We start from the raw sequence: 25,595 nt of genomic DNA, 5'->3' as shown, positions 1-25,595 counted from the left end.
ACGCTCAAATACAACACAACAAGAATTCATTTGAAGTTGTAAAATGTAGTTTATTTGAAGGAAAGAATTACATGTACTTAGAGTTGTTGGCTTAAGTCAGCTGGTATTTGTCTCGTTCAACAAGACTCTTGCCATTCTTCAAACATAAATAAAACATACTATATTATGAACCATTTAACAAAAGCCATTGTCGAATTATACTAGGCTATAAGAGTGCGAGAGATAAACAAACAAGAACCATAAAATAAAAACCTGGTGAGTGTTCTTATGCATTCACAGTAAAAAGAAATGTAGTTTGTCACCTGGCTACCACTAACAAAGAGGAATAATAACGAAAACAGTTACTAAGATTTCCATATCACAGCCGAGCTATATAGCCAGCACTACCGCACTTCATTTCATGTCTTGTCTCGTCATAACAAAATAGTCCATATAATTCTGTTTGCATATTTATATTTACAGATATTTCAAAATAGCGCTCTGGTCAGACATTTAAACACATACATATAAGTAAGCCATATTTGGTAAGTAAACACACTACGTGTACACTATATGTATTTGTACATTTTTACATTGTATGTTGTACGGGATTTTGCACAATGTTGTATTTCGTTGTACACAGTTTCGTACGTCATACACTGTCATGTGATTGAGATAAGCCAATTAGGCTTCGTCGTCTTTTTTCACGAAGCCTCTTAAACCTGCCGTGTTGATAGTGTCAAATGATTTCTTTGCAAATCCCATAAGTGATCCCCTGTTTATGGAGTCAAGTTTTCTCTTGTTAAAACTTCCAAAGCCGCCATCAGCAATGGAGTCCATCCTTCTTTTGGGCAAAGCCTCCGTTTCGTCATCAGCTTCATCGTCAAAATCAGTCCTCTTTACGAACCCAGCAAATGCCGATCTGTCAATGCTATCGAAATTCTTTTTAGCGAAACCACTAAGGCCACTACTATCGGAGATGGAATCGAATCTGCGTTTGTGAAGTCCTGCTAGTCGGCCATCAATTGAATCAAATCGCCTTTTTGCAAACGATGACATTCCGCTACCACCGATAGAATCTAATTTGCGTTTTGCAAAAGTGGACATTCCACCACCATCAATAGAATCAAATCTGCGTTTTGCGAAAGATGACATCCCGCTTCCACCAATGGAATCCAATCTGCGTTTTGCGAAAGAAGCCATTCCGCCATCAGCAATGGAATCAAATTTGCGTTTTGCAAAAGAAGACATTCCACCACCACCGATAGAATCTAATTTGCGTTTTGCAAAAGTGGACATTCCACCACCATCTATAGAATCAAATCTGCGTTTTGCGAAAGTAGACATCCCGCTTCCACCAATGGAATCAAATCTGCGTTTTGCGAAAGAAGACATTCCACCACCACCGATAGAATCAAGTTTGCGTTTTGCAAAAGAGGACATTTCACCGCCATCAATAGAATCAAATCTGCGTTTTGCGAACGAAGACATTCCGCTTCCACCAATGGAATCAAGTCTGCGTTTTGCGAAGGATGAAAAGCCGCCATTTCCAGAAATTCTGTCAAGGGGTCGTTTAGCAAATGCTGGCATAGTATTACCTCCAGAAATTGAATCAAACTTCTTTTTCGCAAATCCAGACAACCTGCCACTTCCGGAGATGGTATCAAAGGTTCGTTTTTCATCAATTCCATCCTCATCGACCGGAAGCCCATCTGTATTAACGCCCTGGTCAGTCACAAGTTTATCAAGCTGGGAGTCGCCCTGTAAGATAAAAGACATGGTTTGATTGATATTGTTGAAAGGTAATCACAGAACTGGCTGATTCAATTTCGTTAAAGTAATTACATCATCGTTTAACATCCCTGTCGATACGCCTAGGCGAGAAGTGTCGTCTGTAGAATAGTCAATGGCACACTATGATTAAGTCGAATTTGTTCGACACAAAATTACATCTATACAATTTCCAAATATGGCTGCTGTTATTTGTATACTAGGTAAAATCCATTCCTTCCGCTTTCAGACATCTGTTCCCTTTACTTGTCAGACAGAATATGTCTAAAGGTCTGTGAGAGGAATAGAGATAACTAAGGCGTCTAATTGTGTTTGATGCTTTGTTTATCACGGTCACAAGTAAATACAAATGCTTGATAGTGGAAGGTCATGTCAATAAAGGAATGTAACTCTATACCACCAGGCTTTGTCAATATTCTTAAATAAATTCCTTAACATGAATAGGATAAAAATACTGGTTTTCTTTTTAAAAATTAAAAGCACTAATTTTATTAAAATATGGAAATAGAATGAAACTAGAACCATGTAACACAAGATTGGACCACATTTCTATGTATATATTGGACCATTTTGCTATATATTTTAACATCAACGACATTGTGAAGAGATAAAGAAATAGTGGCTAATGTACGCGTAATTCGCTTCTTAACCATAAACATGTACATGTATCGTAAACCACCTTATCTTAAATACCTTTATACTTTATACATAATGTATATTTGTACCAATATTATCGGTCTGATTGTTTTAAATGAAAAAAAAATCGGTTGTTTTCATCCTCGCCATTGTCTAGATTGGTTTGTTAGTATTGTATATCATAACAACCACAAGACTATTGATGGATAAACTTTTAGCGAAGACCATTCCGAGATACCAGAAAAAAATCACAGACCTACGACAAACAGAGTTCAATGTCAAATCATGTGAGGACTCGAATTCACTACCAAGAAAAAGAGAGATATTCATAAAATGTCTAATTTAATTACCAAATGTCAAGCGTTATTCCATAAAAATGAATGCCAAATAGCTGTCCTTTCAATTTCAAAGCAAAATTCATTGGTTGTTACAAGTCAATAAATTATATCCTATTAGTGAAAGAGTGAATGGTCTACATCCCTAACCTTTATGAGTTTGCGTGTGAATGTCTAATATCAAAATCTAATCTACCTAGTGTGATAGGCTTTTGCTGTATATTCAAAACTATATTTCCATTACGATTGACCAATCAAAATCTATGACATCGATTATTGGAGACAATGGGTGTCAGAGAACAAATAACTTGTTCACATGATGCACGCGCAGGACGTTTAACTCGCGTACTCGTGAAAAGTCTGATGACTAAACGATGACTATAAATCAGCCCGAAGACGGCCTTAAACGACTCAATACCATCGTCACACAATCACCATTGTAGCTGCCATGCGCATAACCTGTCAATGTCCGACAAGTAAATTACGAAATGTGTAAATAATACAGGACGAAACATTACGTACGTTTGGATTCCTGTACAGAACTAATCACTGGTCGATACCTTGTTGGTGCTAATAGGCTGAGAACGGTCGCGAACAATTACCTCTGCCATCATATGTAAATGTGGGCACAGATTGACTATAATGAAGTAATTAACGTCCGTTTTTTCATGATTTGCGAATTAACTTCCGGTGTAAAGGAGCGCCTTGTTTTAGATCTGTTTTGTCGCTCTGTGTGTCGGATAGGTACCACTCTGATTGATCCATTTACACATGCTACAAGTTTAAAAGGAATGACACGAATCATATTTCGATTTTAGCGGTGTTTCTCTAATAGTGCAACGATAATTGCATTCGTAAGTGTAAATTACAGTTTAATCTGCCCCTTGTCAACCATTAACTATTTCCTTATTTTTGAAAACATTGCATAATATCTTAATCAATGCGTAAGTTTTCCTTACTTTTATTTATACAACAATGCTGCATTGTACATTTTCTCTAGTTTCTCAGGTTTTTATTTCTATTTTGTTTTTTTTATTAATTTCAGTAATTTATGTTCATTTTAAGTATGCATCGATAATTTAAACATAGTCTCTCAAGAATAAACGGAGCTGTATCATAATGGTACATACAAAACATACTGCCAGGATAAGACTAAACACCACTTTCAATCCGATCCCATTATTTTGAATTTTTAAGTAATAATCGTTCATCTATCCGATTGCTAAACTTTACTAATGATAAAAAGTACAACGGTATTTTTTTAGTACAACTGATTGTTTTAAACTAGCGATTTGAAAAAAAGAAATGATTTCAAGTGTATCATCATCAAAGTGTTCTATAGACTACGAAGTCAAATTTTGTGATAATACGAAAAAAAACCCGTACACTTGTAATGAAGAATAGCATTATTATCACTAATAGAGGATTAGTGAGATGTGATTCATGTAGTTTTACAGATAATATTGGCTATTATAACTATAACGTGCCAAAAGGATCCAAAAGGAATATCAGCTAAAATATTTATGCCAAAAAGTATCTTTAAAAAAACTTCGGCAACTTTTGATGAGTATCCGCGTCCTGGTGACCTGAGTGGTAAGCAAGCTTTGTGAAAGGATTCCTCATCAAGGACAATTAGCCGGAAATGTGAAGGAGGGGGTCTTTTTGTATACATTACAAAATATCTGTGAAAAGTCAAACATGCAGGGTGTGAAATCGTACTTTCATATTCATTTCCTAAATTACTTTTAATCTTTGATATAAAGAGAGAATTTTCCCTTTTAACTTATAGCTCTATTGACAATATTAAATTCAATGTGAGTATATATGTATGCTGAACGTTAGGCTAGGAGAGAAGTATTTATAATTTGTTTGTTTCTGGTCCGGTACACATAACCAAAATCTTTCCCAAACGAACAAGAGGGTGACTTTCAAATCTTGGAAATATGCCCTTGTTCAAAATTTTCATTTGTTTTATTTTTATTTGTATGATATAAATCGTATGGGACCTAATGTCACACTGAATGGAGTTAGGGAATCGAGCTAACTGTTATTTTTTAACACAAGTGACAGACATATATAAGATACATGTGTATTTTTAACACAAGTTCAATTTTTTGTATTCACAAAGAGTGGGTATAACTGATGATTAAAGTATTTTTGCAATCATGTTACGGATTTAGGACAAAGCTTCTGACTGGATTATCCATTGACCGGACAACCATATTTAAAGTAACATCTGATTATGTCTTGTGATTGCTTCAGTATTGGATGATATGAGAACATACCACAGGCAGCTGGTAAATGTCCAGCTTGCATGATTACTTTAATTCATTTCCTGATGAGAAATTGGGGTCATAAGGTCACACTGGCCTTTCTACGTAAGGTTTCAATGGAGTGTTTTATAATTCGAATCTAACGCTCCATCAATGGATAATCACGGCTGATCGAAATCCAGATTTGCCCGAGGAGTTCCGCACGGACTATCGCACTTGTTCCGATTTACTGTTCCAAGTTTGACAGTACAAACCACTCAAGTGACGTCACACAACTTTTTTCGGCTAAATAATTATAGCTCTATTTCAAAGTCCATTTTCTATGAATTAGTATAGGATAATAAATCTAGAAGAGCAATTATTTCAAAAACTTAAACGCTTAATCAAATATTTAAAAAAAAATCTGATATATTAAACGTTTTCTAGCGTATATAGCAAATTGACTATATTTTTCTTTCTTTTTTGATAAAAAATATATTTTACTTGAATGCATATTGAATCTATCTTGACATTGCAATGATTTAGAGAAAATGCACCGAGTAACCTTTGTGTAAAACAGAATTCGCTTGCTTTCCAGAGAAATGTTCCTGAGTAATAAACAGGTATGTGAAATGTCCCGTCGTGTTACTGCACTGGCACCGGAAGTCATCAGATCGAGTTACACCCCGTGCCCGTCATTTGACAAATTACCCAGAAAGAGTGTAGTGTTTACTTCCGGTTTCTGACACCATAATCTAAGAATGTCCATCTTACGATGTAGTCTGTCCTGTTTATTGAACGCTGTTTACATCACCGAGGTACCAAGGTCAGTGAATGACACAGAAAATTGAAATGGGCTTATGAAACCGGTAGACAAGTGTAATTAAGATTTCGGTATACTGCCTTCCATCAGTTCTGAATTTACAGGCCAGTAACTTACACATAAAAAAGTTGTAGAAAGCGGATCAAATCAGTTTATCGATCGCATTCTAGTTTTTGGGAGCGGACATGGTTTTTAATGTTATTCATTACTGTAAGTATGGTAGTAACGAAGGATATTACATACAATTTGAGATAGGTACCCTCATAGTATTGGTGTAATTTTAAAAAATGAACAAACTTCAGTTGTTTGTCATTTATATACTTCAAATTAATACAAATAGGCATTGAATGCAAACTTCAGTTGTTTGTCATTTTCTTTATTTCAAATAAATACAAATAGGCATTGAATGCAATGCTACTACATTTTTGTTGTTTCATTTAACACTATATCGAAAAAACGCATTTTAATAACTGTTGTTAATATGAGAGAAAAATCAACTTTGTTTTTTATCAATGAAAATGTGAATATTAGTTATATGTAAAGGAATTTATCCGTGTTTTGCAGAGTTGAAGAATAAAACATATGAAAATTTCTTAGAAATAGAAGTAAACGTTATTTAAAGATACTCCACCGCCGACAGAGCATAAACCGTACTCATCATTTTAACAACAACTGGTGTTTAATCGTGTTTATGTATGTCTAATTAACCCAAAACAAAGAAAATTAAACATAACTTATTTCGCATTTGGTGCAAGCGTAATCAGTACTTCATTCCAAATAGGAGATAGAGCAACGGATTTTTTTCGGGATGGAAAATTAATTATTTTTGATATTTTTATCTTGAAGTAAAACTAGATGGTCAAACTTTTCATCGGTGGTAATGATGTAAAGTAAGTAACTTTTGTAAATAAAGAAAAATACTTAGTCGGCTGACTCTGTTTTTGATAGAGAAATAAATAGCAGTTATCAGCGGTGGAACATCTTGAAATGATGTTACATTGATATATGACACTTATTTGGAGCTATATGCGCTGCAATGTTACAACGACATAGCCCATTTTCACCGACAGCAGTTCTCAAATAAAGTCTTGTTATTGGGCTTATATCAGACTATACTGGTATAGCTCTGACAACCACAGCTTCAAGCTTGTTTTTGTTCTTTACATGTTTACGTTGTTATGATATAAAACTGTATTTATTGCTATAAACTTTAAATTTGTATCGCTGTTCAGTTGCTCCTGATCATTTCTACACTACTAATATCCATAAACGGTTTAATTTCTATACTACAGACCAATATAATAAAAAATTAACATGTTTGGTGATATACCTTTAGGCATGTAAATTATCTATATAAAGCGCGGCGAAATTGTGAGGATAATAGTTTTATCTTTGTGACGTCATAGTTGTAATAGGATAACAGAGAGCTACAGCAGCTGGAAGCGTGATCAAATGTAGTTCATATACGTAACACTAGAGGTTATCGCGGAAATCGAATTGTGTACGTCGTGAGAGTGATAACTAGAAACAAAGGTCCATTATCGGAATAAGTCAGATTTCAGCACCTCACTGATCTATCTTCGATTTTAGTAACAAAGAAACAATGATAAATTTTGACGGTAAATGTGTCGATACTCTCACCACTCCTTTTTTTCCTTTTTAATTATATTTCGGTTTTTTTAAAAAAAAAATTTTTTGTTATTGTTATTGTGCTGTTTTTTGTTGTTTTTTTGTTGTTGTTACTTTTTAATTGTTGTGTTTTTTGTTTTGGTTTTTCTTTGTTTTTAATTATGTTATTGTAGAAACATTTAATCTATACAACTCCTGTTAATAACGCTATTAAGCCGGTATAAATACGTAATCCTCTCAATATCAATGTCCACCGTATGTTATTTCCATTCGTGTGTTTTACGGTTTCATAAAGAATCGCATACTTCGGCTTAACATTCTTTTTATTTGATTAGTACATGTCTACAACGTAGATATTTTTCGAACGCTAATTAGAATGAGGGCATATTTCATTACAAGACTCTTGGGATGGAAATAGACAGTTTGGCACTGTTACTGGTGTTTCTTCAGACATTTTTTCCAGAAATTCGACATCAGGGCTCCTGAAATTTTGAAATAAAATGGCTAGTGTGTCTATTGAATGCCACTCTAAGGGAGAAGGTTGCCTTAGTCGGGAGTACCTGATAGAGGTTTTTCCGCTATTTCACGATATATTGGTGTGTAAATATGGACCTTTGCAGGTAAATTGCCAAATCTTAATTATTATTCCTATTTTTTACCTTTTTAAAACGAAAATAATCGGCTATATGACGCAATCCGTACCAACGAAATCAGCTCGATAAGATCTGATGTCTGTACCTGATTTATGAGACCAGACAAACAGTAATCAAGTACAACATTCACCATTTCTGATAATAGCATGGTAATCGTTTTATCAGCAGATAAAGTCCCGCCAGGTGTCTTCAATCATTGGCAATGCACCTGATCAGTGTCATTCAAACGCTTGCCGTGCTGTTCACCCAAACGTTTTCCGAATACATTGATCATGGTATTTAGTTAGCAATGAAATCTGAATAATCAAAAGAGCTTAAGGTGTTGGCATAGTAGATGTTCCGTCTGTCTACACGCAAAGAGTATTGAACAAGAACAGACGATATGACACGAGCAGCCGACAGGACCGGAGAGAGCAGCATATCACTGAACAAACAGAACAGTCTGCAGTTCTCTTAAATCTTTTGGAAAAACTTTTCCGAAATACTGGTGATATTTTTATATGTCGTTTAAACATTAAACACTAGTTGTCAATAAGTCGTAAGAAAAATCACATCAACAATATGTTTAAACCATGATATAACAGTGATAAGATATACCTGTATGGGCCCAAATACACAGAAACAATTCTATTGGTTTTTCTATTAAAATGCAAAGCTGAAGGGAACCGCATCTATCTGGACAAAATTGTTTATATTGTCTACACATTTAAACAATATATTCTTTGAAATTTATGTGACTATCATTAGAGATGGGTGTATGTCATACAACAATTACATTATAATACTGGTACTCCGTAGAATGATGAAATATATTATTTGTTAATGTCATGACTCATTTTTCTATAAAACAAGTTAATTTACATGTACCCATTGACGGTTATAGAGTACAATGCCATCAGGACATTCTTTAAGCACCTGAATAATGTATGTATATCTCGCTACTAATAAACTTAACGACATTATGACGTTGATTACACATACTTGTCTTTGATTTCTGATAACATTAACACATTTACGCATTAATGTTTGATGTGGTAGCCATGTAGGTATTTATTTAATAAACATTACTTCACACGGAGTATGAGACATGATAACACTTTCCAATGCACCATATGTTAACAGCATATATCATCTAAAGAAAATTAATAAACTCTTTGAGAAAAATTGACTGCGACAAAAATTAAAAACAATTGCTACGGAGGAAAGAGAGTTGAATGGTTTTGAAAGTACGAGTATTCCCACCCGAATCTCAATATAACATATTTGTCCATATATAATAGTTATTAGAAAGATATTAGTAGCAGTGGCATGTATTCTTTGATGTAGAGTCCAGAGCGTCTGTGACGGTAATGAATTTTGTAGTAATTAAATCCCATACACGGTAACGTTTGATATATGAGACCTTGGTGTCGATTGTTATAACGCTTTCTGAATCAATCCAAATATGTATCAGACGCCATGCTTACCTGTACGCATGACAGAACTTTGTATCATAAATTTATTTCAATTTTCTATCGATATTGACACGAGACTCGTTTTTAACATGAACATAACTTCAATATTCTCCTGTTTCGGGTTTTTTTTTTCACTTTTGCCTCGTCAACTATTTAGTTAAGCGGACAATTACAGTTGTCAGGTCTGCACCTTTTCATATCAGAGTTTTTATTTCTACTTCGTCATTTCTAGTTTTCATAACTTTAACTAGAAAATAAACACTCTCCTGAACGTCCTTTATACTTTGGAATTCGTGCTTCCGGTACGACCAAGGTCATTTAACGTTGTGAGAAGTAAACGGTTTTAGATGCCGCTTACGTTCTCTAGAATAAATTCTTTGGCTATGTTTGTGGTCACATGATCACCTTTGTCTGGTTCTGACCTCAGATGACGTGAGTTTATAGAAATCTGTTTTTTTTTTCTTGTGACCTACATAATTGTAGAACTGTTAAATGTTTAAACTTTTGTCGTCGGTATGGAACTAATATCATAGTGAGTTAATCGAATGACAGTGTATTCCAAGTCGAAATATTTCAATTTCAATTGAAACAAATCCGAAATAAGTTTCCTGTCTGGTGCAAAATCATAACGCCTAAATCGTATTTTCATTGATTCTAAAACAGGTCAATGTATATAATTTAAAGATATCAAATGTGTCAGCATTAATTTTGCTAATAAACTCACAAGAAACGATTCGTTTGAAATAGATGAGAAACAAATGTTTCTATGACATTGCTATTTCAGCTACTTGGTATATTTGTTTGCAATTTTATTTCTATTTGGCCCGTTTCCTAATTTTGTCATATGACGACTATAATGTTGACATTTCAATAGTTTTTTAATATCCAATTAGAAAGGTTATTTTAACTTCTGTTTTGTTATATTATTTTAACCTTTACAATAACAATGAAGATGTTGAAAGAAATAATAAAATCCATGAAGGGAAGAAAATTAAGACATATTATGCTATATAAATAAGTACATTTCATTGGCAAATTTAGGTGAGGATTCTGGCATTCACGATAGGCTAACACCAGATTATTTTTTTTAATTATACATTGAATAAAAGAATAAAGATGGAGGGTTTCTATAGTGATTGTCTATTGTGACTTTGTGAACGACAAATTTGGAGAGAAAAAAACGCTGCATAAATAAGCTCATCGCATGCCTTAATGTTTAAGAGCAAATTTGTTTCACAATAAGAGCGATTTTATCTATAGTTATGTAGGCTTCTTTCTATACCTTTCACTTCATGCTACACTCTAACGCTATATTGAAACCAGTCGTTCACTTGAAATGCGTGGAAATCGATAGTCATTGGACTTTGTCATAATTCTCCTTTATGTTCAAACCAGCCGTTCACCCTAAATACCCAGATATCGATAGTCCTTGGACTTCTACATATTTCTCTTTTATATTCAAATCAGTCGTTCACCCTAAATACCCAGATATCGATAGTCCTTGGACTTCTACATATTTCTCTTTTATATTCAAATCAGTCGTTAACCCTAAATACCTAAATATCGATAGTCCTTGGACTTCTACATATTTCTCTTTTATATTCAAATCAGTCGTTCACGCTAAATACCTAGATATCGATAGTCCTTGGACTTCTCCATATTTCTCTTTAATATTCAAACCAGCCGTTCACCCTAAATACCCAGGTATCGATAGTCCTTGGACTTCTCCATATTTCTCTTTAATATTCAAACCAGCCGTTCACCCTAAATACCCAGATATCGATAGTCCTTGGACTTCTACATATTTCTCTTTTATATTCAAATCAGTCGTTCACCCTAAATACCCAGATATCGATAGTCCTTGGACTTCTACATATTTCTCTTTTATATTCAAATCAGTCGTTCACCCTAAATACCTAGATATCGATAGTCCTTGGACTTCTACATATTTCTCTTTTATATTCAAATCAGTCGTTCACCCTAAATACCTAAATATCAATAGCTCTGGTGTAACCCCGTGTAAAAAGACCAAGCTATGGATAATCTGATGCTGCTAAGAAATATAAATCACTGAAATCCTATGTCATAGTGTCTCAGTCTTCTTCTCTAGGGCATTTGCTCGCATGATTTTAAATGTCTGGGGAGCCAATCAATGGAAATCCTCAATCGGGCCATAACTTCGATTTAAGCCGAGGATATGCTGGAGCTTTTCACCAAGAGTGCAATGTAAGGTATCAATTCATTGCATTTCTATGTCCATTCTGGGTCATGCGAAAGCGTTGATGGTTTCTCCGTTATGACTAAGTGTTTAATACCCACATTGGCCACTGACTACCAGTTCACTCGTCTTATGCATAAAATCACTCATGCACGACTTCAGCTTCCTTAATGTGGTTTAGATGTTAATTGCTTGTTCCATAATTAATGCAGGTTAGGTATATCTAGATTGTATATCGACAAGTCACGAACATAAAAGAAAAATATTTAGGTGACAGTTGATAAAAAATAGAGTATTAAGACAAGCCAGTATAATCAATGTAACTTGTTTCTTTCTAAAAGCTTTCATTTTGTGTTACAAAACAAATAAATAAATTTGATATTTTAAGAATAATTGCTTGAAAACGGTATTGATAAACAACTGGTTTTGGTTGAAGTGTGGTTCTACGTGGTGTGATGGCGAACGTCATTACTTGCACTAATTCTCTCCAGACACACACAATATAAGGGCAAAGGAACATAAATATTAGTGGGTATTTAGGGTGAACCAGGATATCTTCCATTACAGTTATTCTAAATATAACTCAAACTGACATTGGACACAGCATCAATTATCACTGAGACTGACTTCTAACTGCTTAATACATCTGAATTAATTTCGGCTGGTATCAAGAAATATCGCCGGTATCAATACAACTGTTGTCTTTTCGTCAAATAATTACATAATCTATGTCCTAAAAGGTAATCACTGCATTGTTCCAGTGTAAGATTACCATACCTTTTATGAACACAGTAAATAACAATAAAATGCTGTCAGCTCGCCTTTTAATTGTCATAGAAAGTCTGGAAATTAGTGACATGTGAACCCATTTGATATCGACGTATGTCATCACAAAATATACTTTGTCATTAATTCTACAACAGAGATTCGGGTTTATTTGGAACATGCCGGTTTCATATGACTGACACCGCAATTCATTTACAGTGTGATTCAATTTTGTTGATATTTCGATACCTTAAATATAATTAAGAGTTACATAGTTCTGTATATACTCTGTTCCGAAACGTAGGCATACGTGTTTTAATTTAAGTGTAATAATGTTCATATATCTCGAAAGCCAACATATCGGATTTCAATTCTGCAAGGGGTACCAGACTACCGACGATTTGTATTAATTACTGAGATACAGCCTACGAGACTAAGGACTATTAATTTAATTTTGATTGATTCATTGCTTTCAAATCATACCAATAGCTAAAGGACTTGTCAAGTTTAGGAATAATTGAAAACCGGAGTACACGGCGAAAACCCTCTATCCTGCGGTCAGACAAAGCTAAAAAAAGCTCCTGTAGTTCTTTTGTTCGATAGTCTTCATATATACATGTATTTCTCGGTGATATTTGCTACATATTAATGGACTATTAAATATTGCAATCGTTATGTCAGTTGTTGCCGTGCTTCTGTACTATATCTAGAATTCCAAAAGAGAGTTAAACATACCATTTTAGCAGTTTTGATGTAAAAGAAAACGCATTCTTTTTAAAAAAAAAAAACAGAGGAAAATCGCACTGTTGTGCCATAGACAGTAGTATTTCATATTATATCAGCATATGACATTAAAGATTGAACATGTAATTCCCCCGAACCAGTGTGGACAATAAATTCAGAGTGCTGCTCGGCAGTCTCTGTACTATATCTTTTAATACCTAAGAATAACATCGAATAATCATGCGAAACTCGATTTCATTATGTCACTTTGTAAACTACATCCTGTCTGATTCAGATATTTATTGTCCAAAAAACGCCGTCTTAGAGACACGACAATTTTCCAATTGTGTTAAAGATAGTATAAAGATAGATACTATTAAATAAAAAAAGGCGATAAATTACTGCGGCTACCGGACTAGAACTGATCTCGATCATATCAACATATTTGTGTACTAAACATCAATAGTTAGGATATCAATTAGGGATCCCAATGAGAGATGACACTATCATGAGGTTTCGGTTTTCACGGTTTAAATCCGGCCTGAATATTTGCGATTTAGAGTTCGTAAGATGCTCTCGGACACCTCGTCACCCTTTAGCAAATATGGAATATAACCATCTTTCTATGCTGTTGTAAAATGTTGCCAAGGGCGTTACAATATAAACATAACACTGACAGGTATGTACGATCCATGGTTCTGACGTATGTTACAGTACAATCTTTGTGAAACACAATGCCAGCTACATCAAATTCACTGAGGAACAGCACGCTGAACATTTAGCAACTCTCAACATTTGTGATGCGGTGTCAAGATAGACGTTTGTAAAGAAAAAAAACTAGTTAGGAAGGAGTTAAACGATAAGATTTCAAATTTAAGTCATTTTACGGTCATGCAGTGGGGACAGTCAGTTCAATTCTAACGCCCTACAAGCACGGTATAAACTATATATAACAGCATCGTCGCATGTTAATTATTTTCATCCAAATGATTGGAACAAGAATCAGTTCCCTTTCGGCTTCGGGTCGATCATAGCCACATGTTTGAGAACATTGGTTTTGTTAATTATATATAAACGTACTTATCGCTACTGGGGTTTTTTTTATAGAAAAAACGGTCCAGTGCTTACATATTCTTTACAGATACAGGCGAGAAGGAATGAATAATAAAGTGGAAACCAAGTAAATACAAATGTAGAGCACACGACGACACTGCAGATACACTACAATGATGAATAGAAGCAAAATTGCTGCATTTTGTGTGATCCAATAGGTTGTCATTTCTGACCAAATGTCGGAAACCTACCATGGTAGGTCAGAGAGAAAAAATGTTAGGTAACAGCAATATTGTTTGCTCCATAATAGCAGCTGGACATTGCTTCATTCTTTATGCTTTGAGAGGGAGATTATGTTTGTTTGGGTTCTTATAAATATGATTTTGAAATTGGCCCATTGATTTATCTGTACTGTGTCGTTTTCCCACCTTCTGCACGTCATATTCTAGATCACCGAAGCAAACTGCTTAAGAAAACAAACGGAACATCTCACATTATACTGAAAAAGAGCACTTTTCCACACGAGAAAAAATAATTTCATTAACCAGAAAATCGTACGAAAATAGGATCTGTTATTCGGAACACATTCACAAGCAGACCAGTTGACACATTACTAAGGAGGCATATAATCTGTATTATCGGTTCATTGGCAAGGCAGTTAATTTGGGAGTATCTTATGTTCTGTGTTTTATTGAATTTCAATAATATAAAATGCCTACGCCGTCCACACCTCGATTAAAAATCAATAGTCCTCCGTATTGACGTTATTGAAGAGGGTCATTTCCTTGAACGATAAAACACACCAGAACTCTCGTGCATAGCTATTCAGCTGTCAATAAGGGCAATTTTCACCCGTGTAATTATGGTTTATTGTTTCCAGTATCTGATAAATTCATTTGTGTTTGGGAAACTTGTAGCTAATGTTTTGACGTCAATTAATGACCGGGTGCCGCATTTCTTTCTTGTTTTGCTACAAAATTATCACAAGTCAAAATAATTACACCTAATAAACAGAATTCTTAAACATGGCGCGTCTAAGAATGCCTTATATGAGAAATCTGACAGTTGATACAAATATATAAATCTGAAAATGAGACGAAAACTTCTATCATAATCGTCGAAGACAAGACAGTATAATATTCCCTTGTGACTATATTCGTGAGTAATGCTAACGTCGGATAAGTGTACACTCCCCATATTATTCGTTTATAGTATTCTCCAAACCCAAGGTCAAACAAGATAAAGTTCAAAGGAGCAGACAGCCGCAGACTGGAAAATTACTTATATTAAACAACCCTCCCGATAATATCTGACGATATATGTCGGTAACTGCAATGCAACCCATTACGATTTTTCAAGCTCACTCATGAAACTCAGCGATAATGCCTTTTCCAGCTTGGACCTCCTGATTTAGAGAGTAGGAAAGGAACGACAGGTTGGCCCCTTTGTCTGTGTATATGTGATGCTGCATGTAGTTTGTGTTGAGTATGTTTGAGACATTAAACGCGATAATATGGGCGGGAGTTTTCATATCACAAAACTCAGTCCCCTAAAACACACGTAATTACAAGATTATATACATGTTACGCCAACCTTTAATGTAGTGTACAAGTATATCGCTTTCTGTAAAACAGGAAGATTTGTATTCAAGGAGAGGAGACAATGCACTGTAGATTACACGTCACAGTGTATAGCATTAAGATACAGTTGACCGTAAAAGTATCTGACATAACTTAAAATCAAATGCGACATCAATAAATGACAAAAATATATTTCCACGAAGATTCCTGCCAATTCCATTGATTACAATCCTACAATCTTTTATTCCAAAACTAGTTATCACAGTGTATGCATATAAACCTTGATATTATTGCAGCTCGGTGAAATATCATGATAAAGTATTAATTGCTATATGAATATTATTAAATGTTTACGAACATCACAACATTAGCCTCACCGTGTGCCCTTATGTGTGATCTTACACAACCACCACAGTATGGAGTTAGCGAGAACCTTCAGAGTCATTTACCAAATTAAAGAGATCATCTTCAGAAAAGAATGATATGATCCTGTATTTATAGGCCAACCCTTAGGAGTCTTAGCTCGCGTATTAGTATCACACTGATTAACAAGAAACAGAGGAAAGCAATTAGCCTTGCGTGATGCCCTCCAGCGGATCGAGGAATACACGATTGCAATATTATATTTCCTTATAATATGTTTTCTCGGCGGTAGATTAATATACTTATCTTGATGGGATATGATGCTTCAATATATTAATATTCCTCATTTTGACTTAACGTATACCATTTGAAAGATTAGGTAGAAATGAAAAGTATATACAGTATTAAACGTAAGTTAATCCTAATGAAAATTAATGAATGTTTGTTTTACGACGGTCAACCCCGTCGATCAATTGCTCTCCTGTTTATATTGAAGTTATCTAATTCTAAGGTATTATTTTGTCACTGAGTATCATGCTTTTAAAACAAAATAATTAAAATGCATATATGTATTCTTACTCCGTATGATATGCACTCTTAAAGCCAGGTCATGTAGAAATAAGCAATAATCGCAAATATTACACTTGCGAAAACAATTGGATTCGCGCTGAAAGTCAGAAGCTCGAGAGCCCCAAGGCTCTTACGATCTAGGTCAAATAACAATTATGACTAAAATCCCAGACTTGAAACCTCAGAATCTTATATAGACATCTATTGCAATCGAAAAAAAACAGTTATCAACGAGTTGTAACTTAAAGCGCATAAACATGTCAAACTTTGTTTCGCTCAAGACGAACATTCTTCCATATAGAATTACGATAATATTACGTTTTCTAGCGCGTTAGATTTGTCAGCGTATAAATCTATTTCTTTTATTGAAATAACCTAACTGTTTCCGACAGTCCTTTCCTATCCATAAAGCTACTTGTAGTTCCATCTATATAGACACATTAGACTCCTAAGCTTGTCAACTATAAAAACAAATGATGTCGTTGCCACACCCTCAATTAAGGATTGTCGTATTTGGTAATTGACTTTAATACACAAAGCGGCGTAGCGAGTATACGAGAAAGCCGTCAGTCGAGAGTCATGAAAGTTGAACTCATAAATATCATATATAATTTGATTTATTGGTCGTTTGTAGTATGTTTAAAAGATAATTCATGAAATCAAATCAGAGTATCATTGTTGGTAACTAACTTCAATATTCCTCTCGAAACCACTCGAAACCAATATTTTAACATTTGTTTTTCGAGTGTGACTAGGAGGGCTGATGACACACCCGATTCTGTGTCAATACTGGCTAATTACGATTACTTTACTGGGCAGTATAGAACCATCAATCGGGATATACTTCCACCTAATTGTTCTCTCGAGAAATAATCAAAGCATAAACTTTCCATTTTTCAAAGTGCTCGGAGTGGTGACAATTTACACAAAAAAAACATTCTTTCGGAACAGAGAGAAAGAAATAAAACCGTGATGCTTAATGCAGCTCAAATATTTTTAAACATTTCATATCGCTTATCAAATCGACCAAACGTTCGGGACTTTCACTTCTTGCTTGGCCAACCGTTCGGAACTCTCATGCTATACACGAACAAGCAAAGGTAAATGTAATTCCGCTGAGAGCCAATATTCTAAAATTTTACTCGCATTGTTTGTTCTAAATTTACTAATTATTCACGGAACGTTGATTTGACATCAAAATTTGTCAAAGATCCTGAAGATAGGCTCCAAAATTAGCGATTTGCCATAATTATGTTTCCAAAAACATACACATTCTTTACGGTCTATTGGATTGATATTAGTGTTTTAGGAACCTTGAAGCGCCCGAAGGAATGCAAGTCACTGTATTTCTAATCAACATTATCAGAACCCACACATAATTCATGGCTGGTTGCATAGGAGTGGAAATATAACAAAATATGCGACCACACAACTACATGGAAAATCAATCGGTTTTTATTTTATCTTTCAATTAATAATTAAATTTGATTTGATGTGTTTTCCATTGTCTGCATGAAATTAATTTCATACCCTTTACACATAAGGAGTGGTTGTTAATATTGGCTATAGCTCGAATCAAAGCCCAATAACAGCTAAGTGAGACAGAAATCTTGAAAAATGATTCCCATTGTATAATGATATAACATATCACTGCAAGCGTGCAGAGGATTGTCTTCCAATGCTATTCCGTGAATTAAAAGTCGTTCGTTTGATTTAATATATGGAAATTAATAATAAATTAGCATTAAAATGTACATTATTAAATTTTGTGCAAAGTGTAAAATGTAAATGTTTTAGTTTCACATAACCTGCTACTGGTTTGATGATGCGGCTGAACGGTAAATTAAGGACATCTTCTGTATACAATGTACTGTGTGCTATGTGTTTGAGGGTGTGAATGTGTATGGTTTGAGATGGATATGGTATACAATCTTGTGTTCCTGAATTGAATGTTGCATTTTGATATCTAGAAAAATGAATCATTGATATTTTTATGATTTGTCTTTTTATCTGAATAATTCAACTTTTTTTCCATGCAGGAAAGCATGTATATTTCCGACAGATTTTTATTTCATTTTTTGCTCTATTCATATAATCGTAAATAATCGTACAATTAACGTAATAAGTAATTTCATCAAAGATATATAACCAAACGCCGCTTCTTCGTGTTCCATTCATTCAGCTTTTATCTAAAAGTGCACTTTGACTTAGAATCTCATTTGTAACCTTTCGCCGATATCTGTACGGAAGCTGCATAAATCGGAGATAAATCGAGTGTACCTTAACTTAATTCGACATCCAACAGGTAAACTAGTTTGACACTAATTCATTTTCTGTCCGGAAAAGTCCAAAGTGACCATTATGGGTTTGACCTGCCAGTAGGGAAGACCTGCGCTGTGGTCACTACCTAATCCGCGATCCCTCATTTCAATGAACACATTAATATTGATTAGCTGACTATCACACTATCTGTTACTGTGGCATTGATTGGTATCGATCGCCTGACATTTGACCTCTGGATGTATGCCATACAAAGATACATTTGTAGCAGGTGTTACAGTTAGGGAAAACAAATGGTTAAAACGTGCGTCCAAGTTTTGGATTGTTCGAGTTCTAGTACCATACCAATTATCCTCACTTCAACATCAGATACGTTTCGGTCAGTAAGGCTTTCCGTAAAAGCGACATTAATGTTGTGATTGCTGTTTTTGGTCATGTGTCTTTAGATGATAGGGAATTTTACCTATTTCAAAATTCTATCTCACTGAATCAATATGATTTCGTTTCACTTCTTTAACTAAGAACATTTTCAAGAATGTTTTGGCATTTATTTCTGATATATCATTTGCATGGTAAAGTGTTGACTTTTCCCTAACATTTTATTAAAACATTAAATCATTAATCTCTCAATACCGGTTTCAATATATCCTGTCTCGAGCTAAACATTACAAAGACGCTATCGTTCTTCATATTTATTGTTATGTTTAAAAAAAAACTCTCAAACAATTCATAACGATCTCTACGATTGCTGTACAAACATTTTTTGCATAGAAGTATTTCATAGCGTCGATGGCATGAGTAATTTAATATGTATAGAGCATTGATAATATTTCAATGACATTTTCTAGGCTTCCCATCAGATGACTTCTTCAATACCTTATCATTGGATATATTTCAAATGTTATTTAAAATTCCGATGTACTTTGGACATTGCTGCTAATAATGCCGATATCTTTTGTTAGTGACAGAAACATATTGAGCTAACGACAAACCGATTTTTATTGGATCCTGAATATCGCACACATGTTTCAAATATAAAATCACATAAAACGGTCAGGTCTTTGTTGTGTCTTTTGCAAATCGAGTATCTCTGTGACGCCAGCGTTTCGGCGAACAAAACAACAAAATCAATTCATTCTTGAAGACGTGAAAATTCCTGTCGTATAATCTGAGAAATATTGCCGACAGCATACAATTATATGATAAAGTAGATGAATTAGGTTGGTAACGACTGGGTTATGTACGGAGATGTTAGGCCGGAAGACAGATTTGGACAAACAAACTTCCGTCGGGTATTTTCTTTTATCGCCTGATTAAAACTGCAACACTTCTGATGATGTTAGATTTGTAAGGATTCAAATATCACAACATTTATTTAGCAGATGTGAAAAAGTAAACTTGATAACAATTACATTTAACACGTTTTTGTTACTATCATCGCAAGCATTTTAAAATTAATCATGACGCATGTACCCCACAGGCGAGTTACCAGAAGAGCCTCGCACAGTTCATTAGACAAAGTTGCCTAGTTTCTTTTTCCTTTTTTTTTTCTTGATCTTGTATATTCAATTTATTTTTTATAAAGGCTGAGAACAAAATGTAAAAAAAGAAAACCATGACAAAAATCCTTTCCTATGCCATTCCGTCAATAGAGTATGGAACTTTCATATCTTAAGTCCCTGATGACTCCGATGTTTTTGAACCAATCCTTACAACACTAATAGCAGTGTTCTAATAAGTTACAGATACATTTTAAGTAACCTTTTAATTAATTGTAAAACCCATACGTTTAACCGTATATCTAGATTCCTTTAATTATGAAGTATTTAGTATTGTGTTTCTTTTTGTTGGCATTAAATATGTGAAAAATAATGCAAAATACGCAGGAACCATTCAGTTACGGATTTGTATAACTTCTGTATATATATCGCGAACTATACTACCTACAGTAATGCATATCATGACCGGGAAGAATAAATTGATGCATAACTCCATTTTCCATAGGTAAAGAAACAAAATCCAATAAACTATGATTAGTTATATCATTTCCAATGGCATACTGTAAAACAACTTTCATCCCGACTTCCCGCTGCAATTTCAGTTTCAAAACAGACAAACTGTTACAACTTAAATATTGATGAATTTATCATTCAATTTAAGTGATTCATATACAATAACTGAATTATTCTCATCATATATTAGCTGTGGAAATCTTGAGCACAGACATGCTAGAAGCGGGTCGGGAAATGATATGCAAACACTGATAATACCATATTGTTTAACCGAATTTGTATGTATATATGTTGGCAACTGTTTCCGAGGCTTAATCTTTCCATATTGTGTAAACAGCCTTATCTCTGGACCTTCTCAATCAGACTCTGAAAGAATCGGTATCAGGTGTGAGAGGTAATTTGCGGAACTGGAGGTAACGTGAAATCCGGCGCCAAAGGAACTCAATAGAAATGTGAAGGCCATCAGAACCTAGCATGTTACGAGAAGAAGTTCAACAAAACAAATATCGTCATAATAATGAACCGGTAATCCGATTTCAGAGTTGGTTAAACAGAATGAAAATAAATATTTGATATTGTTAGTGGACATACGCAAAATAGAACTACGTGGTCTGGAAAAATGTGTTCCCGGATTCATCAGAACTTTGCAGTCTAACAGACAAGAAATAATATACCAACAATGGAACGACATTTTAGTGTCTAATCTTTTATTGTGAAAGACAATGATTTCGGGGGTGATTTTGATGTCGTTGGTAAAGTATGAGTTATATAAGATCGATATCATGCTAAGGTTTACAATGTAGGCATTACATTTTCAAAAGAAATCGGGTGAGAACAACGGAAATAAATTAAATGACAATGTTTCGGGGTATAATATTGATGTCGGCATAGTACAAACATATGAACTAAGGATAAAAAAAAACGTAAAGAAACGGTTTTTGCGTAGAGAGCGATTTCAAGGGGAAAAAAGGGAAGGAGCTGATCAATGCGCGATTTATTGAAAATACTTCGCAACACGTTGGTGAAATTATAGACGCTATAAGTACTATAATAAGACTTAGAATTGTGATAAATATAGACGAACGCAGAAAGTCCAGTTGCTTAAAGTGGTCGTACGCACGGGAGTTGTGAACGGTACAAAATGCTAGGGCCAGTGAAATTGAAATAACAATAAGAACACATTTCAGAATTTGTAACAGCGAAGAAATTAATCGGAATTCAGAAAGAACATTCGTAAAGGTGTGGTGTCGACTTTCTCGCGTTTGCTTCTCAGTTCTCAACCCACGAGGAGAGTTGGTAGTTCTGGTGCAACTGACACGTTAATATGACGGATATTAAAACATTAAATCTTAGATATCAGATAATGGGTAATGCCAGAGACTACCAACTGACACAAAGTATTCCTAACTATATTTATATTTTTGAGCAAACCTTTTTAATATAGATATACTTTCTGGACAACAAATACTAATATATGTATTAACGAGTAGAGATTTTTACCTATAATATAAAATCCTGATTACTAAACTTATGGCAGCAACGGTGATATCTGTTGTTTAACATGACTTTTCTGTGTAAATTGGTGTAACGTTTCGTCCTGACGAAGGTACGGATTACAAATATTATGGTAAATAAATATAAAACACTGTTGCTACTGTCAATATGTAATTTGCAACCGATTTCAAAAACATAAAGGTGGAAAGGGTATAGTGATTATTTTGTTACTATGTGTGAATAAATGTTTCACATAAAACACTCTGAAATGGCACCGTAAGAAATGTTTTATGGAGATGGGACAATTTGTTTCTACAGTAGTTGGTGTTGCATGTTTAAGAACCATATCTCGTAAAGATCATATATCATAGACGCGGGAGACATGTTTTGGCACATACGACAACGAAATTATTTTTTGTTTAGCTATAACGATTAAGTATCCATAATTTATAGAATGTTCACATTTCACCTATCTTATATCGGAATTTCATAGGATGAAAAAAAAACATTCTTGGTTATATCAAATGGTGTCTTCCAAATGTTAATATAGTCATTTTATGACGGTCTTCTCTCAATAATTAAACTATTAATTTCTGTACATTAAGTTAATTGATAACTGATACTAAGATGAGCTATATTTAAAGAATTGATAAATCGTGTTTTAATGTCTTATAAACAATGACATTTCAAATAGCAATTGCAAATGTCAATTTGGTTGTTGTCGAAATTCATCTGTCAACAAATAAATAATTGCTGAACATTTTACAAATTACAAGTAAACTTAAAACCTTTATTCACTGTGTAAGATTTTCATCAATTTGCTTCTTGTGATGTTTTAGATATTACAAAATAACAATAAGACAACTTAATATACGATTTGGTGGTATTCATATGAATTACTGCCTGTTGTGATAAATCTACAAATCAGTCGTAATGTGTGCACTTTCACAACTTGTATCACAACACACCTGTGGTGATGTTAAAATATACATACACACAAATGGTTTTGTCTATTTCAGATTTTATCCCGTGTTGTTTATTTATTAAGCTGCATTTGTTATACTGTAAACCAAGTTTCTTTCACGTGCGATTTATATTCGCGAACTTCGCGATCCAAATAAGTTCGCGAAAGTTTTAACTCCGTGAAGTAACATGTACATCATTGATACTGATAGGAACTTCCAATCATTTTTAAAATCCGCAAATGTTAACCTTCTCGAACTTGTTTTGAAAATCACGAAATTAAGTAGTGGCTAAAAGCATTGGTTTACAGTAGTTGTAATTTAAATAACATCTACTTTCGTTAAGCCTTTCACTAAAGTTCCGATAAAACAAATTAAAGCGGAATTAGATATTAATATCCAAATATAATAGAATCATTAACAAATATACATGTTACATATGAGAGCAGGAACTGTTACCTACCTTAATTGTGTTAATCCGCCCACAGACCAACAGGATGGCTACTGCTAGGTTCCACATGGCTGCTGTCCTTGGTGCCATGTCGCTACTGGTTCAGGTACGTAGTCACTCTCTGGTGGAAGCAGAATCGCGCCAGCTTATAAGTAACCGGATTGATTCGTACAGACTGGGGAGGGAACTGTTACAAAGAGACTGACTGTCAAACATCAATTAGACCACGCTAATCAGTCAGTTGTCAGGTGCTATACACACAACAATGACGTCGCCTACGCAGAAAATAATGACATCATCATTTAATGCTTAGATTTTACTGCGCTGGGATTCCGAAACTTCCCGTACACGCTACAGAGACAGAAACGCCTACTTCAAGAGGTTATGAATAAGTAATGGTCGAACGCAAATAATAGCGGTCGGTCGGGTACTTTACAAACGTATGGAAGATTCATATAAAGTAGCCGTAAAATAGATAAATATTTCATAGTTGTGACGAAGAGTGTTTCATAGAGAAATCAGAAATGAAATGATTACACACAAGTCATTGGTTTTGATTGTGAAAAGAAATATAAGTCAACAAATATATCACTGTTTTGATAAACGTTATCGCTTTGTGTTTTGAATCTTTTCCATTTCTGAAATATTGGTTTTTGTTCTACAGATTTTGACGTATTTACTGAATTTTCAAATCTAGTTGGTACTCGTGTGACGGGTAGATTGTTGTATTTTCTTATACTTAATTGATTATTTGATGTCATAAATACAACGACAGTCTTAAATAATGCATTATGTAATACAACATACATGTAGCACAATACTCTTAATACCCACCGATATTGTTATTGCAGTGATTATTGTGCGAAATAAATGTACTGAATGACTTCAATAACACATCATCCATTTCAGGATCATAAAACAGTACCAAACAATGCTTCAATGAACTAAACCTCCAATCAAATATTTATTAGGACGTCACGATTCAGAATTTTCCAAAACATACTATGACAAACGCCTACGGATTTCTTGAACCATTTCATATGGGTAGCTAAATTTCAATTCGTATGCGAGAACTGCATTTCCAATAGTGAATGTGATAACATCATTGCTTAACAAGTGGTCGTCCTTGAGACTCTCACCTGGATACTTTAATAACAGTAGCGATTCAAAGTGTCCTCCTATATTCCCTGCATATTCCTTTAGGCGTTTGTGTAACAATTGATACTGTTGTCGAAAATGATACGATTGACAAAATGTTGTTAAGATCCATTCGTATGCTATTGAAAATGAAACATTTTAATGACAAACTAACAGGTGTCACAGAACAGGTTACGCTTTAGTTCGTAACTATTGCTCCACGTGCTTGTAACATAACTTATAGACCTCCTTCCCAGTACGTGTTATGTTGGATGTGGTGAGTGACTTGGTATGTAATGTTCGTGTTGATTCGTTCGTTTGTTTGTTTGATTGATTATTTTAACGTCCTATTAACAGTCTGGGTCATGTAAGGCATCCCATGTAATGTTCGTGTTGGTGCGTCTTGTGATAGTGAACTCCTGTATTTTGAAAATG

The 25,595-nt window shown here is 34.4% G+C and overlaps 1 protein-coding gene across 1 annotated transcript; it reads right to left on the bottom strand.

The window, feature by feature from the left end:
* Window positions 1-29: 29 nt before the first annotated feature.
* LOC138321472 (orcokinin peptides type B-like) lies at window positions 30-24,240 on the bottom strand. The gene is made up of 2 exons (XM_069265202.1): window positions 24,036-24,240; window positions 30-1,740 (listed from the first exon to the last, which is right to left on the bottom strand). Exons 1-2 carry the CDS (start codon window positions 24,111-24,113, stop codon window positions 664-666), a joined length of 1,155 nt encoding a protein of 384 aa, XP_069121303.1. The 5' UTR covers window positions 24,114-24,240; the 3' UTR covers window positions 30-663.
* Window positions 24,241-25,595: the final 1,355 nt, after the last annotated feature.

Source organism: Argopecten irradians, chromosome 1, assembly GCF_041381155.1.
Source record: "Argopecten irradians isolate NY chromosome 1, Ai_NY, whole genome shotgun sequence".
In the NCBI taxonomy this organism is placed as follows: Eukaryota; Metazoa; Mollusca; class Bivalvia; order Pectinida; family Pectinidae; genus Argopecten; species Argopecten irradians.
This window is presented reverse-complemented; position numbering and strand designations above follow the sequence as displayed.